Raw genomic sequence first — 19,656 nt, 5'->3', positions numbered from 1 at the left:
ATCAGAAGTCAAGAGAACATTTTAAATACCATAGTATTGGTAAAAGTCAGGTGGCTGAGAACCAAAGAGGGATTAACTGGTAAGAAAATTGCACTATTCATTCAGCAGCATACCTATGAGTTGGCAGTATAGAGGTAAGGGATAGGGAGGAGGAGTCGTAGCCTAATTGGCATGCATTATTTTTAAAGTTAGGACTATCTGAGTTTGTTTAAAATCCTATAGAGAGGAGACATTGAATATACGAAGGCCTGAGGGACAACAGAATTAGAATCTAGGGATATGGAAGTATTGGAATCAGGGACATGAGTGGCCAAAATCTCAAGGAAAGGTTTTCAGCCCCAGAACTTGCCTTCTTATATAACGCTTGTTATTACTTACACCACTTTCAAATAGATAATGTGTCCATAAAGTTATTTCTAAGCAAATAACAAAACATTGTGATACTTGAAGTTTATTTTTTTAATTTTTTTATTTTTATTTTTTTTGCGGTACGCGGGCCTCTCACTGTTGTGGCCTCTCCCGCTGCGGAGCACAGGCTCCGGACGCGCAGGCTCAGCGGCCATGGCTCACGGGACCAGCCGCTCCACGGCATGTGGGATCCTCCCGACCGGGGCACGAACCCGTGCCCCTGCATCAGCAAGCGGACTCAACCACTGCGCCACCAGGGAAGCCCTTGAAGTTTATTTTTAAGTTAAATGCCTATTTTATGGAATTACTAAATTTGTGATTTACATGCAGACTACAAAATAAAGGCTATTGGTATACAACCATAGGCAAGTAATGTAGTTCCTTTGAAGGAAGTTTTCCTTAAGATCAAGGAGTCCCTTTTATTTATTTATTTTTTCATGGTTCTCCTGTTTATTTCAACACATTGAAATTTGTCCCTGCTTATTTTACCTTTATTAGAAAAGATTGGTTTATACACTTTCCTGACCTGAATCCTTTCTCTCCCACAAGTCCCTTGCTAATGTTTTTATTCTCATCTTCGGCAGTGGCTTGAACCTGGCATCTGTAGCACGACTCAGAGGCACTTGGGAAAAGTTACCAAGCAAGTATGAGAAACACCTCCAAGATCTACAAGACCTTTTTGATCCATCTAGAAACATGGCAAAATATAGAAATATTCTTAGTAGTCAAAGCATGCAGCCTCCAATTATTCCACTCTTCCCCGTTGTCAAGAAAGATATGACATTTCTACATGAAGGTATTTAAAAGTTATTTGAAAATTAGCATATTTAGCTTCAGCTAATTCTCCATAATTGTGATGTATTTAATGTATTTTCCAGTCTATTGATTAAAAGTCACTAAAGCTTTACCCAGTCAAATGCAGCAAATCTTAGGAACCAAAACCCACATTATTGACAAGAACAAATGTAGATGTTTACCCAATGCATTCAAACTTAAAGTTGACTTACAACCAAGATCAGACTTTTGATCTTATTTATTGTTTTGTTTAGTAATATTTTTCCTTCCAACTTGATTTTTTAATTACTAAGCACATACAGAAAAGTACCCAGAACAAGTGAAGAACTCAATGAATTATGACAAAGCAAACACCCATGCAACCAACATCCAAAGAAATAAAATATTGCCTACCTCCCAGCACCCCGACTCATGCCCTTTCCTAGTTACCACCTTTATCTTCCCCAAAGATAACTAAGATCTTGACTTCTAATACTGTGGTTTAGTTTCACCTGTTCTTGAACTTTATATAATCACAGAGTATGTTTATTTTTTTAGTTTTGGTTTAGCTTCTGGATTATTTTGGTCAACATTAGACTTTTGAGATGAGATTCTTCCATGTTTTTGAGTGTAACTGTACTTCATTTTGAAAACTATTTAGCATTCATTCCATTACATAAATGCAATACAGTGGATTCATCCAATCCATTGATGAGCATTTGATAGTTTCCACTGTTTACAAATAATGCTGCTATGAATATTCTTTCACATATCTCGTAGCGCACGTGCATTTTTGTTCAGTATAATTCACAGTGAAATTTATGGGTCCTGATATTCATATAATCAACTTTGGAAAGCAGTTTGAGGTTAATCTACTAAAGTGGAACACTGGCAGTGTTATTAGCGTTCTTGTTGTTCCTCATTCTCACCAACACGTGATAAATTGATCCTTTTTATTTTTACCCAGTCCAGTAGGTGTGTAATTGTATCTTGATGTGGTTTATTTTGCATTTCTCTGATTACTAATGAGGCTGAACACCCTTTTGTATATTTATTCGTCCTCTTTTGACAATTATCAGTTCAGTGTCCTGCTTATTTTTTATAAGGTTCTGTTTTTCTAATATACTTTTTAAGAATTTTGTGTAAGTCCTGTATATAGCATGACTTGCCTTTTGACTCTCTTAAGGATGTCTTTTGATGAACAGTAAGTTCTTAGTTTTAAAAACCTAATTTATTAACCTTTTGCCATGTGGTTTATCTGCAATCCCCTTAATTGATTTTTGTGAATGGTATTTGTCCTCCATTAACTTGCTGACTATAGAATGTTTTACTAATTTTCTAGTGTTACACTAGACATTATACTGGATTGGCCAAAAAGTTCGTTCGGTTTTTTCCGTAAGGTGGCTCTAGTAGCTCTTAGTTGTCTTTCACTTCATTCGAAACCATTTTGTTAGATTGTATCGTGACAGCTGTCATGTCAGTGTGCATTTTTTAAAAACTTATCAAAATTGGTGGATTTTTGTGTAGCCATTTTAATATTGAAGATAGAAGAAAAACAACATTTTTGGCATATTATACTTTATTATTTAAAGAAACGTAAAAATGAAACTGAAACACACAAAAGGATTTGTGTGGTGTATGGAGCAGGTGCTGTGACTGCTTGAACGTGTCAAAAGTGGTTTGTGAAGTTTCGTGCTGGAGATTTCTCGCTGGACATTGCTCCACGGTCAGGTAGACCAGTTGAAGTTGATAGCAATCAAATTGAAACATTAATTGAGAACAATCAACATTATACCATGCTGGAGATAGCCAACATACTCAAAATACCCAAATCAAGCATTGAAAATCATTTGCACCAGCTTTGTATGTTAATTGCTTTAATGTTTGGGTTCCACATAAGTTAAGCGAAAAAAATCCTTCTTGAACATATTTCTGCATGTGATTGTATACTTAAACGTAACGAAAACGTTTCGTTTTTAAAACAAATTGTGACCTGTGATGAAAAGTGGATTACTGCACAATAATGTGGAACAGAAGAGATCGTGGGGCAAGCGAAATGAACCACCACCAACCACACCAAAGGCCGATCTTCATCCAAAGAAGGTGATGGACGTTGTGTATATGGTGGGATTGGAAGGGAGTGAGTCTTCTATTATGAACTCCTTCCAGAAAACCCAATGATTAATTCTAACAAGTACTGCTCCCAATTAGACCAACTGAAAGCGGCACTCGACCTAAAGCATTCAGAATTAGTCAACAGAAAATGCATAATCTTCTATCAGGATAACGGAAGACCGCATGTTTCTTTTATGACCAAGCAAGAACTGTTACAGCTTGGCTGGGAAGTTCTGATTCATCTGCCATATTCACCAGAGATTGCACTTTTGGATTTCCATTTATTTCCGTCTTTACAAAATTCTCTTAATGGAAAAAATTTCCATTTCCTGGAAGACTGTAAAAGGCACCTGGAACAGTTCTTTTCTCAAAGAGATAAAAAGTTTTGGGAAGATGGAATTATGAAGTTACCTGGAAAATGGCAGAAGGTAGTGGAACAAAAAGGTGCATACGTTGTTCAATAAAGTTCTTGGTGAAAATGAAAAATGTGTTTTAGTTTTACTTAAAAACCAAAGGAACCTTTTGGCCAACCCAATATATTTATACTTGTTGATATTAATTCAAGTAATACTCATTAGTACTTTCCTGTGTGTCAGGCAGTGCAAGAAGTTAGACCATTTAAATTCCCATTTACTTACCTCCCGACATATACAGTTGTTTCCATGCCTTTAAATGCCACACGATACTATTGTTGTTTACTAAAGTCAGTACTTATTTAGCTTTACCTGCATGATGATATTGTTACTGTTCCTGCATTTCAAAGTTTTCATATGGTTGGGTTTTTTTTCTCCTGTAGAACACTGATTATTATTCCCTTATGCGCAAGTCTGCTGGTGATGAAATCTCTTACTTTTTGTTTATTTGAAAAATGTCTTTAATTAATATTCATTCTTAAGGCATAACTTTGGTTGCCACTTACCTTTCAACATTTTGAGATAGCAAAACTGTCTCCTGGCTTCCATTGTTATTGTTGAGAAATCAAGTGTCAGTCTTATTTGTTGTTCCTTTGACAATAATCTACCCTTTTTCTAATAGCTGCTTTATCATTTTCTCTTCTCTCTATCTCTGCTTTTCTCTAGTTTTGCTATGATGTGACTAGGTGTAGCATTTGGTTTTCTCTGACGTGGATATTTTTATTCATTCTGGAATTTTCTCCCAGCTTAATGTCCAATTTTTAAGTCATTTCTTCAACTATGTCTAATTTACTGTTAAATCCAGCAGCAAATTCCTTATTTCAGTTATTGGGTTTTTTTTTTCCAGTTTTACAATTTAAATTCATTTTTTATCTTCATGTTCTCTGCCAAAGTTTTCAGTGTTGTTTTTTATAACCTTGCACATATTTACCAGTTACTATTATGTTTATCTCCAATAACTCCATAATCTAGATCCTTTATGAGTCTTTTTGTTGTCTTTTTTTTTTCCTTGCATTTCAATCATATTGAATTTTCTCCTGATGTACCTGGTTATTTTTGACCAAATGGATGTTGTGTATAAAGAAATTACAGAAATAATCTAGGGTTTCAGACAATATTACATTCCTCCAGAGAGAATTAAAGCTTGCTTCTGCCAGGCAGCTAGGGGCACTAGCAATCCAAAAATCACCTTAAACCATTTTCATATTTTGAGATAATTTAACACTCAACTTTTATCCCAGTCTACATTTAGTTTATCTTTAGTCTGAGGTTATATTATAGGCCTTCAAAATCCCAACCCAAAACATTGAAGATTTATCTAGACTTAAGTTGTTCTTCTCTAACTTCAAAGGTCATGGTGCCACTACTCAGTTTTTCAGCTCATCATCCACTTTTCTAAAATCAGCAGATGCTGGGTCAAGCACTGGGAAATGCTAACTTGCCACAGATCTTCATTATTGCTTCAGATCTTCACAGCCTTGATAGTTTTTTGATTACTTAAAACATTTTTTTTCTATTTTGTCCAACTTTTCTAACTGTTCTTAGCAGACGTGTTGTGCCAATTAACTAGTTGTACTGCCCCCACTTTCATTATCACTCCTTTTTCATAAGAAAATATCATTATAGGCTTCAAGTATATTTTTCTGACATGCTCCCTCAAAACATGTTTATGTGACTTGAAAGTATTTTGGGTTATCATTTTGTTTTCAACTCATGTTGAGACCCTGAACCATTGATATGTCCAATGGATAGGTGCCATTTACTACAAAAAGGGAGCCCACTGTGTGTTCCAGACCCATGTGGTTCTCAAACTTGGCTTCAGGGACTTGGAATTGCACAGACACCTCGGGGGCTATGTGGAAAATAAATAGGGTCACACCAACTGTTAAAGACAGGTGTGAGAAAAAGACAGATTACCCTTTGAACATATAATTTTTTGCCTTGTAGCTTGAACTGGGTAAGCCAACATATGGGGTAAGTCTGGTCTCATTCCTGTTCTCGTCAAAGAAAAGTAGACCATTTTGAGAGGTGTATGAGTTTTTTTCCTCAGAGAACTACTTGGTGAAACAGAAACAAAAACCATAGAACTTATGAACAAGCAAATTTGTGTTTAATGATTAAAGTCATGATTGTAAATTCAAATCCTGGGGAAGAGAAGATGCATGGCAGACTAGAAGATGTCTACCCCTACGAGCCAGCCACCTCTTAATTTTAACTAATTATTACCACTTGGTAAACAGACATATCAATACTTATTATTTAATCCGCCACCTACCCACCCCACTTTTTTTCTTCGAGAGAAGTCAGAAATTCTTGCTTTCTTGGGATGTCTTCCACTTCTTAAGTGTTGACAGCTCATTTTACATTTTTTTAAAGTACTGTAAACCATAGAAACCTTACTGGATTAGTTAAACCAAAGGTCACTCCTTGTGACCTCTGGCTAAAACCTAAGTTTTCAAGTGCTCTCCTCTGCTGCCCAATAAAACAGATGCACGTACTTGCCTGAGAGTTGGCTGGGCATCTGGAGAATTAGATTTGAGGAGCTGTATTTTTTACTAGGTGTGCCTACAGCATAATGAAATGGCTTTTAGAAGCTGTGCAGTTTCTCACTTTCTAATAATCATAATCATTACTTCCGTAGGAATAGAATTTCTCCCATTAGCTCATTCCCTGGGAGCAGGATTAAACCATCTATGGGTTTATCAGTTCTTGAAAACAAAAGTGACAGTTTGATAAAGAAGGTTCTCATTTGTGCCTCCAACAATAATAACTTGACTTCTGCTACCTTTATATAGATATTTTAATTTTGGAAGTTAAAAAAAGTTACTTTTATTCTATAGGAAATGATTCCAAAGTAGATGGTTTAGTAAATTTTGAGAAGCTCAGAATGATTGCCAAGGAAATTCGTCAAGTTGTTCGAATGACTTCTGCTAACATGGACCCAGCTATGATGTTCCGACAGAGGTATGTCTTTGAAGTGTGTAAGTGTTACAGAGTGGCAATGAGCATGATATAATAGTTTTCATTTATTGACCATCTGCCATTTGTTACGCAGTGTACTAAGTGCTTTACAGATGTCACTCTCAAGTAATCGTTTGTCACTATAACCTTTAAAAGTTGGTAGTAGTATTGGCCTGCCTTTTACATATGAAGAAACTGAAGCTCAGGGCAGTTAGGTAATGTGTCCAGGATTACATAAATTGCTGAGATTTGATCCCTAGTTCTCTATTACTTTTTTGAGTACATGGATAGTTCTGTATTGTTATTGTTAATTAAAATGTCATGTAACTTAAATGTAAGTAAGTTGCTGATCTTTACTGAAGTTATCACAGAGGACAGATGCTTACATCTGGTTTCTAACCAAATGTATGAAGTATTAGTCTTTTATTTTTACTGAATATGTCTTTTATTTTTATTGAATATTTTTAAAGTTCTATTTCTGCCTAAATTCTACTTTATTCTTCTAAAATATATTCCTTGGTTTCAAGTCATGGTACTGCTGTTTATTTGTATGTAAATTCTTTAACGCAGTTTAGAAAGTGCAAATTTAAGGATGCTCCCTCTTTAATAAAAATGAAATAAAAATTGCATTCAATATTAACTTGATCTTCTAAGAATGCTTTTTAAAATTCATTTTTAATGTAATAACAAATGCCTTCTCAAATTATTTAAAACATAAAGTATGTTGTCAAGCTGTTCCCAGTAATTTCTGTAATTTTTAGGGTAAAAAGATATTAGGGTTTTCATTTTTGGTCTGATTTTCTTCTGGGCCTTTGTGTATAGCTTCAGTACCTAAGAGCTTTAAAAATGAAATGTTTACCCAGACAGACACAATTCTTGTGGCTTGAAAGAAATATAGCCTACTAAGGAAACAAAAATACTTGGTTTTTTAAAAGTTAGAGATGGAGTTTTTGTAACCAAACAGAATCAGTGTGTGTCAGGATTGGTTTTTTTATTTTTGTTTTGTTTTGTCTAAATCACTGTTCAGGAGTCTTTGTTTTTATACGTAGTTGACCTGATCGTTGCTCTAGTGTAGAAATTCTCAAAGTATCGAGGAAGGGGTATATCATATCTCCTCTTCCCAACCCATCCCACTTCTGTCCCTGAGAATCACTACATGTAATGAGGGGTATCATTGCTCAGCAGTGTAGAAGCAGAAAATAGTACAAACCAGGGACCAAAGCAGACCTGGAGGATTTGTTTGTTTCTTTGTTTTTAAGTTTTTGTTTTTGTTATATGTCCCTGTACAGTGGCCCCACCACGCCCTGTTGTCTTACACAGACATCCATCTACTCATGTATTTTAGCACCCTCATTCCTCAAGACGATAATGACTTTGTGAGCCTGCCAGACCAGTTGATAATATTTTAAGTACAATGCCTCAGAAATGAGCAAAGGAGGAAGAAACTGAGGATGAAATCAGTAAACTTGGCTGTTTCCTTGGGAATGGCCTAGGCTAGAGTAGAGTGCAGTATAGGAAAAAATAAAACATAATTGGATTAGACTGAAGTTTTCCTGAATCAATTGTATTTGTCAGCTAGTACTGAAATGTACTAGCTTTCTTTAAGCAAGTAATTGTCCAGTTTGGTGGTGTATAATATCTTGTGTAGACAAAGTAGCCCCTTTTATTTTAACAGTAGTCAGTGTGCTAACTGAAAAACAGAATTTTGGGCTGGGCAGAGCTGGAGCTTATTGGATACAAGCCAGGGATATAATGAGACCAGTTGGGACTGGGGGGAAAGGGCAGAAAAATAAATGAGAATAAAAGTTTTAAAAAGAATCTTGATTCAGCCCAATTGTAGTGTAAGGAGATACAGGATCATAAAGATTTTGATGATATGTTTGTACTTACATTTTAAGTTGGATTTGCTTGTCAAAATTTCTTGTTAATACACATTGTAAGAGAAATTCCTGCACTTAAACAAAATTATAAATCTTTGTTTCTTGTAATTTCATCCTCGCTTAAATGTATGGCTCAAAAATCCTTTTTAAAAAAAAAAAGTTCAAAAGATCATATTCCTTAATTTAAGGTTTCCCTGAAAACTTTGAATTCAAAATTCATAGTAAATGTTTTCCCTTAAGCTTCTTATTAACATAAGCCTCTAAATGAATTAGGTATTAAAAATATAATTGGTCTAAAAGCATACTTTTAAATGGTGTGGAGTTTTTTGGCTTTCAGTACATATCATAATTCATTTTACCCCCTTGTATTCCATTAAAGTCATTTTACTGTTAAGCTACCATTTTTTTCTAGTAAAATTTTTCTGTTCTGTCTCCATAGTTTCTCTGACTCACGACTGTTGTCTTTTTTCTGTGCTTTCCTATTCAAACATATGCTTCAATGTTTGTGGCTCTTGCTTACAGGAAGAAGAGGTGGCGGAGTCTGGGGTAAGTGTAGAGATGAATGCAACTGGAATGAAGGTTGTTAACTGTTAACATATACTGCATCCTTTTCATTAATGCACGCACGTAAAATAGCATGTGTTCTATTAACCCTGTCAACCTACATTCCTGACAAATAAATGCCTTTTGCTAACAAGGTTAAAATAGTGTTAGAACTAGCTTTTTTTCCCTTTTCTTTTCCATTGTTGACGTCCCATAAAGTCCCTTTTAGATTTTATTTATCAGGGTCAGTTAGATGATGATGATGACAGCATATATTTGTTGTGTGCTTCCTATGTGCCATATACTTCTCTGTGCACTTTATATGAATTATTTAATTCTCCAGCCACTCTATGAAATAGGTAATGTTATTCCCATGGTACAGATGGGGAAGATAGAGTTGTCCAAATTCCTAGAGCTCACTAATGGTGGATTCTGATTCACTAATGGTGGTAGTCTGATTCCAGAGTCCACACTATTTTCTTTTATTCACATGCCATATTTTATAAAAATAAATGTTTAAGTATATTAAAATGGGTAAAAGGGTTGTTTATAAAGGTTACATTTTTCCATCAGTTTTCCAAAAGGGTGCAGCCTTTATCCAAACGATACTGTAATATTGAGTTAGTAAATAATTGAAATAGAGGATAATTTTAATTGTTCAGATCCACTAATACCATGAGACATATAGCATTGAGTTTTAAATTCCTACCAATTTAATTAAAGACTCCCTTATCTCTCTTAAAACTGAAATAGAATCAGAACTAACAACACCTTTTGTTGTTCAAGTAGGTTCAGATCTCTGCTTACAGATCTGTAATAGATAGCTAGGTATCCATGTAGAATCATAGAATGTTTGGGATCTTATAAATCATCTATCTGGTCCTTTCATTTTTAGTTGAAGAAAAAGATGGATTTTGTGGATGAGGGGATTAAATAAGAAGAATTTTGCTCTTTTAAGATTATAGTGAATCATGAAGTTAGATGCTTTTATATTACATATAAGAAGGATTTTTTGTGAGCCACTTACTTTGAGTCTTGTCTTATTTGTGGTCTTTTGCTTTCTGTTGAAGCTTGGTGAACTTGAATTCCCTTCTGCTTTCTTCCTTCTCTGTGTTTCTCCTGTGTTTTCTTCTATACTTTACATTTATGTCTTGGTCTTCTCTGGTTCTTCTCATTGAAGATAGAAATTGATTCCTAACGTTACTGTTATGAAGAAGAATACTTGAACAGTATATCTTAGTGGGGATTTTGGGGTGTTTGAATGACTTATGTAACACATTCACTGTTTATTCAGCTTTAGGGTTGCTTTGTATGATGTTTGCAGACACTAGATATTTTTGTTTTTACATCAAAGCATTTTGAAAGTAGCTTAGAAGACATTGCCATTTATCATGATATTTTCACTTATTAAAATTTTGTATGTATCCTAGATTTCTGGACACTTTTTTATATCAACTTACATAAAATTATTAAATACTTGTATTCAAATTTGCTCCTAAATGTTGGGACTTGATTTTACTGCATTTCTTTGAATCTGAGACATCATCAGTTGTTGGGATCACTGTTGTTTTATGTACCACGAAGAAAAATCACTGCAGTACCTTCTTAACACTGAGAATTTTTTAACTTTATACTTGTTAAAAGAGCTCTTGTATAAACTTAGGTATGTGTTTTTATCACATAACACCTTTTTGCATTCACAAAAAGGAAAATATAAAATATAAATTGGTTTAGGTCTTTCTAAAACTTCTTCGTATTTAGAATATGAATTTTCTGAATCACCTTTAGAGTTACTAGTTTCTGGGGGGTTTTTTTCCTCACACAGTATTGCCTTTTGTGCCGTCAAATATGTTGGTAATGCCACACTTCTTAAAACAAGCCATAAAAGAACAAAAAGCTGCTGGTGCTGGGCTCTTAGGTTGGCTTTGCAGATATTTAGGGCTAACATCCTTTTGACACCTGCTTTGGGAATGTTATTGAACTTGTTAGGTTCACTACATCCTTATAATCATTTGGTTCCTGGAGGTTAAGGGAGTAATTCACTAATGCCACTGGATTTTTTCCAAACCACTCTGAAAGTTTAGGAGTTTCTGCGTATGTAAGTAGCAACAACCACATCACAGTTTCTGCCTGACCAGTAACAATTGAAAGTTGCCATCAAATGTAAGACACACTCTTTTAAAGATCTTAAAATTGCAAAAGAAAAGTAACATTTTTTACAACTTGATTTCACTTAATTTACAATGAAAACATTAGGATTTTAGTTGTTTGTTTTAAATGGGATATGTGAGCACAGAAAAAAACAAATTGTTGTATGGTTGTGGTATGTGTATTTAGAATATCTTTGGGTAATTGGGAGGTTAACTTAGAAGAGCCATAGATACCTTTATTATTTTAGAATGGCAACTGCCTTTAAAATAAAAATTGTCTAGAACCTTGTGTTTGCTATCCTTGTTACACAGGACAAATAGCATTGCAGTTCCTGTTTTCCAGTGGTTCTAGATGTGGTTATTGTAGAAAGAAGTCTGCCAAAAAGAGTACAGTTGGATGTGAAGCTATAGCTTGTTTCAATTGTAGTTTTTCCTATCCAGCTTGTAGTTTCATCACATTTAGAGGCATTGCAAAAGAAAGATCCCATATCCCCAGTACAGAAGCCACATATTGCCCAACCATTTCATATGTGAGTGGAAGCATTGAGTAGCTTTTTATTGCATTTCTGGTCTCTGACTATATTGAATTGAGTATAAATGGTGTTATTTTTCTTACCGGTTGTTCTATTTGAATTTTCATCAAAATCTGGTTACTGGTAAAATCGGTGAGCATGCTCGGAATGGGCCAGCTATATACAGGAATGGTGATGGCGATAGCATGTCCAAAGCAGCACGTACAAGCAAAGCTGCTCTAGAAACTCCCCTGCTGAAAAATCCTGGTGCAGAGATCTGGCTCAAGGTGGACTTGTCCTGAACTAGGCTCTCGCCATATGTTCAGAGTGTGGATGGCCATAGGGCCAAAGGAATGCTTATACTTGTCACAGTTGTGCCATGGGTTGCAAAGGCACCAAACACAGGTCTGATGGAATTTGTTGCTTTAGGGGGAATTGTTAACTTATTCTTTTGAATTCTGAACTTTGCTGAATCTGAAAACTCAGAATGTTGCCATATGTGCCATATTACTTTGCATTAATGCTCTTCATCTTTTAACTCATTTGCATCAGCATGCAGTTGCATTAACAGAACAGAATTCTTTTAATCTTCAATCTGCCATAGTTAATTTTCATCTTTACAGCCCCTTATGGTGATCTCCATCTTCTTACAGGTCACTGAGTCAAGGCAGCACAAATTCAAACATGCTGGATGTTCAGGGAGGTGCTCACAAAAAAAAGGCACGCCGTAGCTCTCTGCTTAATGCTAAGAAGCTGTACGAAGATGCCCAAATGGCAAGGAAAGTGAAGCAATATCTCTCCAGTCTGGATGTAGAAACAGATGAGGAGAAGTTCCAGATGATGTCATTGCAGTGGGAGCCTGCATATGGTACCTGTAAGTATAAGTTTTCACTTACATGACACTAAACAGCACAACAAAATAGAAATTTATTGCTCTAGTATTATCCTGAAGTCCCAAGAAAATTAACTTTCACTCACAAAAGTTTACTGACATACCTCAAGCATCATGTGATCATGTTAATCAGATACTGAATTCTCATCCATTCCTGATGATTACTCTGTGCAAGAAATGGAGTGATATAGTTCTTTAAAAAGCATTTTAAAGTCTTCTTATAAAAAGTGAAACATTATAGAGGAGCCCTTCTCTTTGAGAATGTTCTTATCTTCATCCCTAAATGAAGAGTAAAATAAGTGAAAAATTTCTCTTTCCTAAAAATTTTACAGATAATATCATTTACCAACCGAAAAAATACAATAACTTTAATTAATATACTGTTAGAGATAATAGGTGTGTTATAGGCATCAGTAAATAAGGTAAAACAAGAAAAATTAGACGTATTCTAATATTTATAAATATAAAATATGATGAACAAAATAGAGCCTATTCTCAATACTTTTTTTTTTAATTAAGTACAAACAATAGAATGTGTGTGTCTCTGGGTCAAGGAAATCATGAGTTGTAAAAGCAGAGATCAAAGATGGTAAAATATATTGTGTTTGTTGTAATAACAAAATAAAGATGATTGTACTTCCATTATAAGTGAGTATTATCTATCTATCTATATGATTAAATATTACACCAGTAAAAATCCCAATGTGATGTATAGAACTTGATTAAATGTTGACAGAATATATGAGGGGGAAGGTTCAGTTTTTCTATTTCTGTGTTCCTAATTGATAGGGGGAAATTGTAATTATCATGGGTTGACCCTGAAATTGATAAATGATATAGTATTTACATAGTAATCGAAAAAGTATGTCAATAGAGTAGAAAAGATAAAATGGAAATACAACCAAGTATTGATTTTAAAATTCAGATTCACAGTGAATTTTAAAATGTAGGGTAATGAGCCATTCAGTAAGTGTTGTTATAAAAACAGTATCTTGAACACTTTTACCAATAGGAAAATGAATGGGGTGTGATGAAAAGAACGCCTACTAAAGGATGGAGACAGAGTTTGGGTCTCATTTATTACCATTTGAACAAGTTTCTCTTCATCTTAGATCTCTTGTTTGCCTAAATGTAAAACTCAAGCAAGTATTGGTACTATGTTTTATCTCAGATTCTTTCTACATCAAACCTATTAAATTAAGAGAAACAAATAAAATAATGAAAGCTAACAATTACTGAGTGCTCTCTATATGCCAGCAACCATGCTAAACACTTTTATAAACATTGCCATTTACTCCTCCTCACAGCAGTCTGTGAGGTGTCCAGTATTGGGATTGTGCAGCATGTATTACAATGGAAAAAACTCACACAGATACCAAAATGCTGGAGAATAGTTAAGTACACTGCTTCCTTATCAATACAAAGAATGATATATGGCTGTTAAAAATAATATATATAGACTTGGAAAGTATCTGGAAAAATTTCTTACCACCTGGTGGGATATCAAGAAGTGTTTGCTATGAGAAAATGGTACATGTCAAAAGTAAAGACTGAAAAAGTATATAGAATCTTCAAATTTTATTCATGTTTTAAAGTTCAAAGCCATATACACATCTATTAAATATCTCTGACGTTGCTTTGAATGATCATCAAAATTATTTTTTCCCAAGTAATGCAATATAGACTTCATCATCTTGTGGTTACTGAATGCAATTTATTATTCTTGCTTTTGTCTGATAAAAGGTTGTTTATTTTATCTTTTGTTTTCACTATCTGCTTTTCTTTGTTCCCTAAATATGATTTGGGATATTCAGAAGCATAGAAACCTTTTTTTTTTCTTTTTTTTTTTTTGCGGTATGCGGGCCTCTCACTGTTGTGGCGTCTCCCATTGCGGAGCACAGACTCCAGACATGCAGGCTCAGCGGCCATGGCTCACGGGCCCAGCCGCTCCACAGCATGTGGGATCTTCCCGGACCAGGGCACGAACCCGTGTCCCCTGCATCGGCAGGCAGACTCTCAACCACTGCGCCACCAGGGAAGCCTGAAACCTTTTTTATGCTTTGCTCATTGTTAAAATTTTGAGGCCTAGGGACTTCCCTGATGGTCCAGTGGTTAAGACTCTGCTCCCAATGCCGGGGGCCTGGGTTCGATCTCTGGTTAGGGAAGTAGATCCCACATGCATGCCGCAACTAATGCCGCAATGAAGATCCTGCACAAAGATCCTACACGCGACAACGAAGATCCCGTGTGCTGCAACTAAGACCCGGCGCAGCCAAATGACTAATTAATTAATTTAAAAACTTTTTTGACTCCTAGAAAGATCCCACATACCAACCTCTGCGTTCTCTCTCTCCTCCCCCCACCACGCATTCACACACACCTGCGATACCTTTCTCCTCTCACACCCACCCTAGACTTATCTACTTCTTTTTTCATAACACTAAATGGTGTCTCACTACCATTGATTTTAATACTGATTTAAAATGAGAAAACCTGTGGGTCTTTCTTAAACTGAAAGTTAAATTGTTTTGTGAAAATTTAATTCAATTCATGTTCCTTTATTTTAGTTTGAGAGTCTTTGATTTTTATTGCATCATTGATTTTTAAATGTTTAAATAAATTCCAAACCCAAACAATAGTTGATTGGCAAACATAGAATTTGGTTCTTCGTAATAAGTATATATGTGTGAGTTTTGGCACTCACCTGTGACCTCTTTTTTTATATTCAAAGTAGTCTCTTGATTTTTTTCTTTGTACTATGGCAACTATTAAAATAAGATGTCAGTATGGAATTGATTAGTGTTGGGGGGAAAATGTTTCATGGCTCTAACCAAAAGTTGGTAACATTTTGGATTCAGTCAGTTGATGCTCTACTGCCTATTATCCCCCAGGAGCACTTTGCTTTGACTTTCTGAGATATTCCCTAATCCTTTTTTTTTTTTTTAGAAGATGTTGGGGGTAGGAGTTTTATTAATTATTTTTTATTTATTTTTGCTGTGTTGGGTCTTCATTTCTGTGCGAGGGCTTTCTCTAGTTGTGGCAAGTGGGGGCCACTCTTCATCGCGGTGCACGGGCCTCTCTTGTTGCAGAGCACAGGCTCCAGACGTGCAGGCTCAGTAGTTGTGGCTCACGGGCCTAGTTGCTCTGTGGCATGTGGGATCCTCCCAGACCAGGGCTCGAACCCATGTCCCCTGCATTAGCAGGCAGATTCTCAACCACTGCGCCACCAGGGAAGCCCCTTCCCTAATTCTTATCACCCAAAATATTCTCTAGGTTCTGATAATAAAAGCATAGTAGCTGACTATTGTAGCTGTGCTGGGACAGGTTAAACACTTTTATCTTGGTGTTTAAAACAAAAATATCATGGAGTATTGAGGTTGGACCTGAATTAAAACCACCCTGAATAACTGCCTGAAGAATTAAAAGTACTAAAAATACTACCTGAAGGAAGAAGTTTTTTTCTTTGGACTATAGTATTGATTTTATACAGAGGAGGCAGCTTTTTGTTTCTTAAGTCAGAGTTCTTAGTTGTTTTTTTTTTTTTTTGTGGTACGCGGGCCTCTCACCGCCGTGGCCTCTCCCGTTGCGGAGCACAGGCCCCGGACACGCAGGCCCAGCGGCCATGACTCACGGGCCCAGCCACTCTGTGGCATGTGGGATCCTCCCGGACCGGGGCACGAACCTGTGTCCCCTGCATCGGCAGGTGGACTCCCAACCACTGCGCCACCAGGGAAGCCCAAGAGTTCTTAGTTTTTAATTCTGATGTTCATCTTCAAGTATACTAACCATCTACTTATAAATATCTCTGGTATTCCCATGTATAGCTGTTGAAATAATTTCACTTATTCAACAACTACCTGTTAAGCCTCTGTTTTCTATCCATCACTGGACACACAGGGATATAGTAGTGAACAAAGTAAACAGTCTTTACAATCATGTTAGTTATAGCCTTGTGGGGGGAAGAGACATTAATTGATTAATCTCACAGACAATTGTATCGTTACAGTTATCAATGCTGTGAAGGAAGGATACAGGATGCCTTGAGAACATAAAACGGGACCTAATCTAGTAGCTGCAGAGTGTGGGTTATTAGGGAAGCTGGATCATGCAGGGTCTAATAGACCTTGTTTTAGGGATTTGTGTCTTTATCCTGAGAGCAGTGGCAAGTCATCTGAAAGTTTGTGTAGGGCATTTGGAGAAGGAAAGTGGCACGATAGGGCTTCCCTGGTGGCGCAGTGGTTAACAATCCGCCTGCCAATGCAGGTGACACAGGTTCGAGCCCTGGTCCGGGAAGATCCCACATGCCGCGGAACAACTAAGCACACGCGCCACAACTACTGAGCCTGTGCTCTAGAGCCCTCAAGCCACAACTACTGAGCCCACACACCACAACCACTGAAGCCCACATGCCTAGAGCCCATGCTCTGCAACAAGAGAAGCCACCACAGTGAGAAGCCCATGCACCACAACGAACAGTAGTCCCCCCAGCTCACCACAACTAGAGAAAGCCAGAGTGCAGCAACGAAGACCCAGCGCAGCCAAAAATAAGTAAATTTTAAAAAGAAAATGGCATGAACAGATTTTCATGATGGAAGAGTCATTGCACTCTTGTATGGAGAATGACTTCAAGGCATGCTAGAATTGATACAGTGAGGGGAGTATTTCAGTAGTATAAATGAGAGGATGCTAGCTCTTCGGGTTCCAAGTGCTTTGGGGCTTTGGTGCACACATGGCCAAGTTCAGGAACCACACCATAAACAGCAAGTCCCATACATGGCACAGAAATGGCATCAAGAAACCCTGATCACAAAGCTTTGAATCTCTGAAGGGGGTGGAATCCAAGTTCCTGAGGAACATTAGGTTTGCCAAGAGGCATGACAAGAAGTACCTGAGGAAGATGCCAGCCAAAAACACCAAGGCCATGCGTGTACCTGCCAAGGCTATATAGGCTCTTATAAAGCCCAAGGAGGTCGAGCCCAGATTGCAAAGGGCAGCAGCCACAAGCTCAGTTGACTTGACTACATCGCTCACCCCAGGCTCAGGGAAATGCTCATTCTCACATCACCAAGGGTCTCAGGCTCCGCTGGCCAGAGGCCAAGGCTCAAATCAGGGCACAGGGTGCAGCTGCGACTCTGGTTCTGGCTTTCAAAGGTTGCCTAGGCACCAAGAAAGGCTCTTCTGTCACCGATACGAAGACAGAAGGACTGATGTGACCCCTGGGGTGTTGTCTGCTTGGGACGGGTGTCATCCTGTGTTATTTGTAGAAATAAACCTGAGGCAGGATCTGTCAAAAAAAAAATAATATAGATGAGAGGATGTTAACTTGGCCATTAGGATGATGGTGCAGATGGAGCTAATTAAGTCTATTATCTTAATTTAGGGAGTAAAATTAACTTAATTCTACAAAATTTTTGAAATACATGAAATTTTTGTTAGGAAAATTAATCTTCTTTGTGTTAAAAATAGGTGGTTTTAATGAGCTGTGTACTATTGTCAGTGGTAACAACCTTGCCTTAAATGCAGAATTATGTATTTCTTACTCTCTTCTATTAGTGACCAAGAATCTAAGTGAGAAAAGATCAGTCAGGTCGTCAGAAATGTCTCCAGTGCCTGTGAGGTCAGCTGGCCAAGCAGCTAAAGCCCATTTGCATCAGTCCCACAGAGTGAGCCAGGTGCTTCAGGTGCCAGCTGTAAATTTGCACCCCATCAGGAAGAAGGGACAAGCAAAAGACCCTGCCACACTGAGTGAGTATTCACAGTTAATATTGCATTCATTTAATTGAAATTTTCAGGCGAGTTAGAATGGAAAATAATTACAAATATAAATGCTTTGGAGATCAGCTATTGTAGTTTGTGTAATATAATCAGCACTCATGAGTCAAAAAATGCTTCATTTTGCCTATAGGCGCCTAATGCTTCATTTTGCTGTATTCAATGACTGCATACATATTTTAAATATTGATGTTGGAATTCCTATAATCATATCAGCCAGAAACGTACAGCAGTATATTTGGGTACCAACCAACGGCTTACTGCATTTACTGGTGCATTTACTCAATTATCTAATGCAGATGCAGCCTATGAAATTGCTGCATCTAAAAATAATGAAATTGGTTCTTTCTAAAAAAGACGGTTTGTTGGTTTTTCATTAATGACCACTTCTGAAAACCTAGCTTGGGGACAAGAAGCAAATGTAAAATATATAAGTATAGACCATGCTTTTTTTCCTTGTTAGGCCATGTAGATGTTGTCCAAATTACTTTCATTTGTTGTTTTAACAGTATCACTATTTTAGCTTTCAAATGCGAAGCTAGATTAGATTTGGTCCCTAACATTATTATTTAGTTCATGCATTATACATAGGACATATTCAGTAGAACCTTGTGAATTTACTTTGATACTGTTTTGAAATCCAAAGTTGAATAAGAAATGCCCCTTCCTTTGCCAGAATTTCAGTCTGGTGTTACAGACATTCACACAAATAGATAACTTCAGTATATGTAACGGCTCACTATTATGCCAGGAGCATGTACATAACATATAAAAGAACAAAAGAGGGAGGGCTTTTAGGGTAGACAGAGGTAAGATAGTGCTCCAGAGAAGGCCTTTTGGAGATAACACCTAAGCAGAGTCTTAAAGGTTGATTAGGAAGGAGGTAATTAGGCAAAAATTCCAGAGAATTTGCTTCAGGCAGAAGAATTTGATATCTACAAGGAGCTACAGGCTGTTTGCTGCCTCTGAGTACAAAGCTGTAGGGTGTTGAGAGACAATAATAATTAATGCTAACACTTACGGAGCACTTACTGAATGCCAGACACGGTTCTAAGTGTTTTACTAACTTTATATATTATGTTCATTTAATCTTCATAATAACCCTAAATATAGATAATACTCTCATTCTACATAGGAACCATAGAAGGTCTAAGTAACTTATACACCATGAGTAAGAGATGGAGCTGGGAGTTGAGCCCAGGTTAACTGGCTCAAAATCCTTACTTTTAACACAGT

The 19,656-nt window shown here is 36.7% G+C and overlaps 1 protein-coding gene across 6 annotated transcripts in view; it reads left to right on the top strand.

Moving 5' to 3' along the window:
- Window positions 1-19,656, top strand: part of RAPGEF6 (Rap guanine nucleotide exchange factor 6) — a gene marked incomplete at its 3' end in the record, with an annotated part of 219,987 nt that overhangs the window by 185,047 nt on the left and 15,284 nt on the right. For 5 of the 6 annotated variants that reach the window (XM_081232763.1, XM_081232762.1, XM_081232759.1 and 2 more), the window contains 5 exons: window positions 993-1,204; window positions 6,551-6,674; window positions 9,074-9,097; window positions 12,410-12,630; window positions 18,202-18,393. In XM_081232763.1, coding sequence (XP_081088889.1) covers window positions 993-1,204; window positions 6,551-6,674; window positions 9,074-9,097; window positions 12,410-12,630; window positions 18,202-18,393 — 773 coding nt within the window. The remainder of the gene's footprint in view (window positions 1-992; window positions 1,205-6,550; window positions 6,675-9,073; window positions 9,098-12,409; window positions 12,631-18,201; window positions 18,394-19,656) is intronic. The other variant, XM_081232760.1, reaches the window with a different exon arrangement.

The sequence above is a fragment of the Mesoplodon bidens genome, assembly GCF_964165515.1.
Source record: "Mesoplodon bidens genome assembly, chromosome: 4".
Classification (NCBI taxonomy): domain Eukaryota; kingdom Metazoa; phylum Chordata; class Mammalia; order Artiodactyla; family Ziphiidae; genus Mesoplodon; species Mesoplodon bidens.
This window is presented reverse-complemented; position numbering and strand designations above follow the sequence as displayed.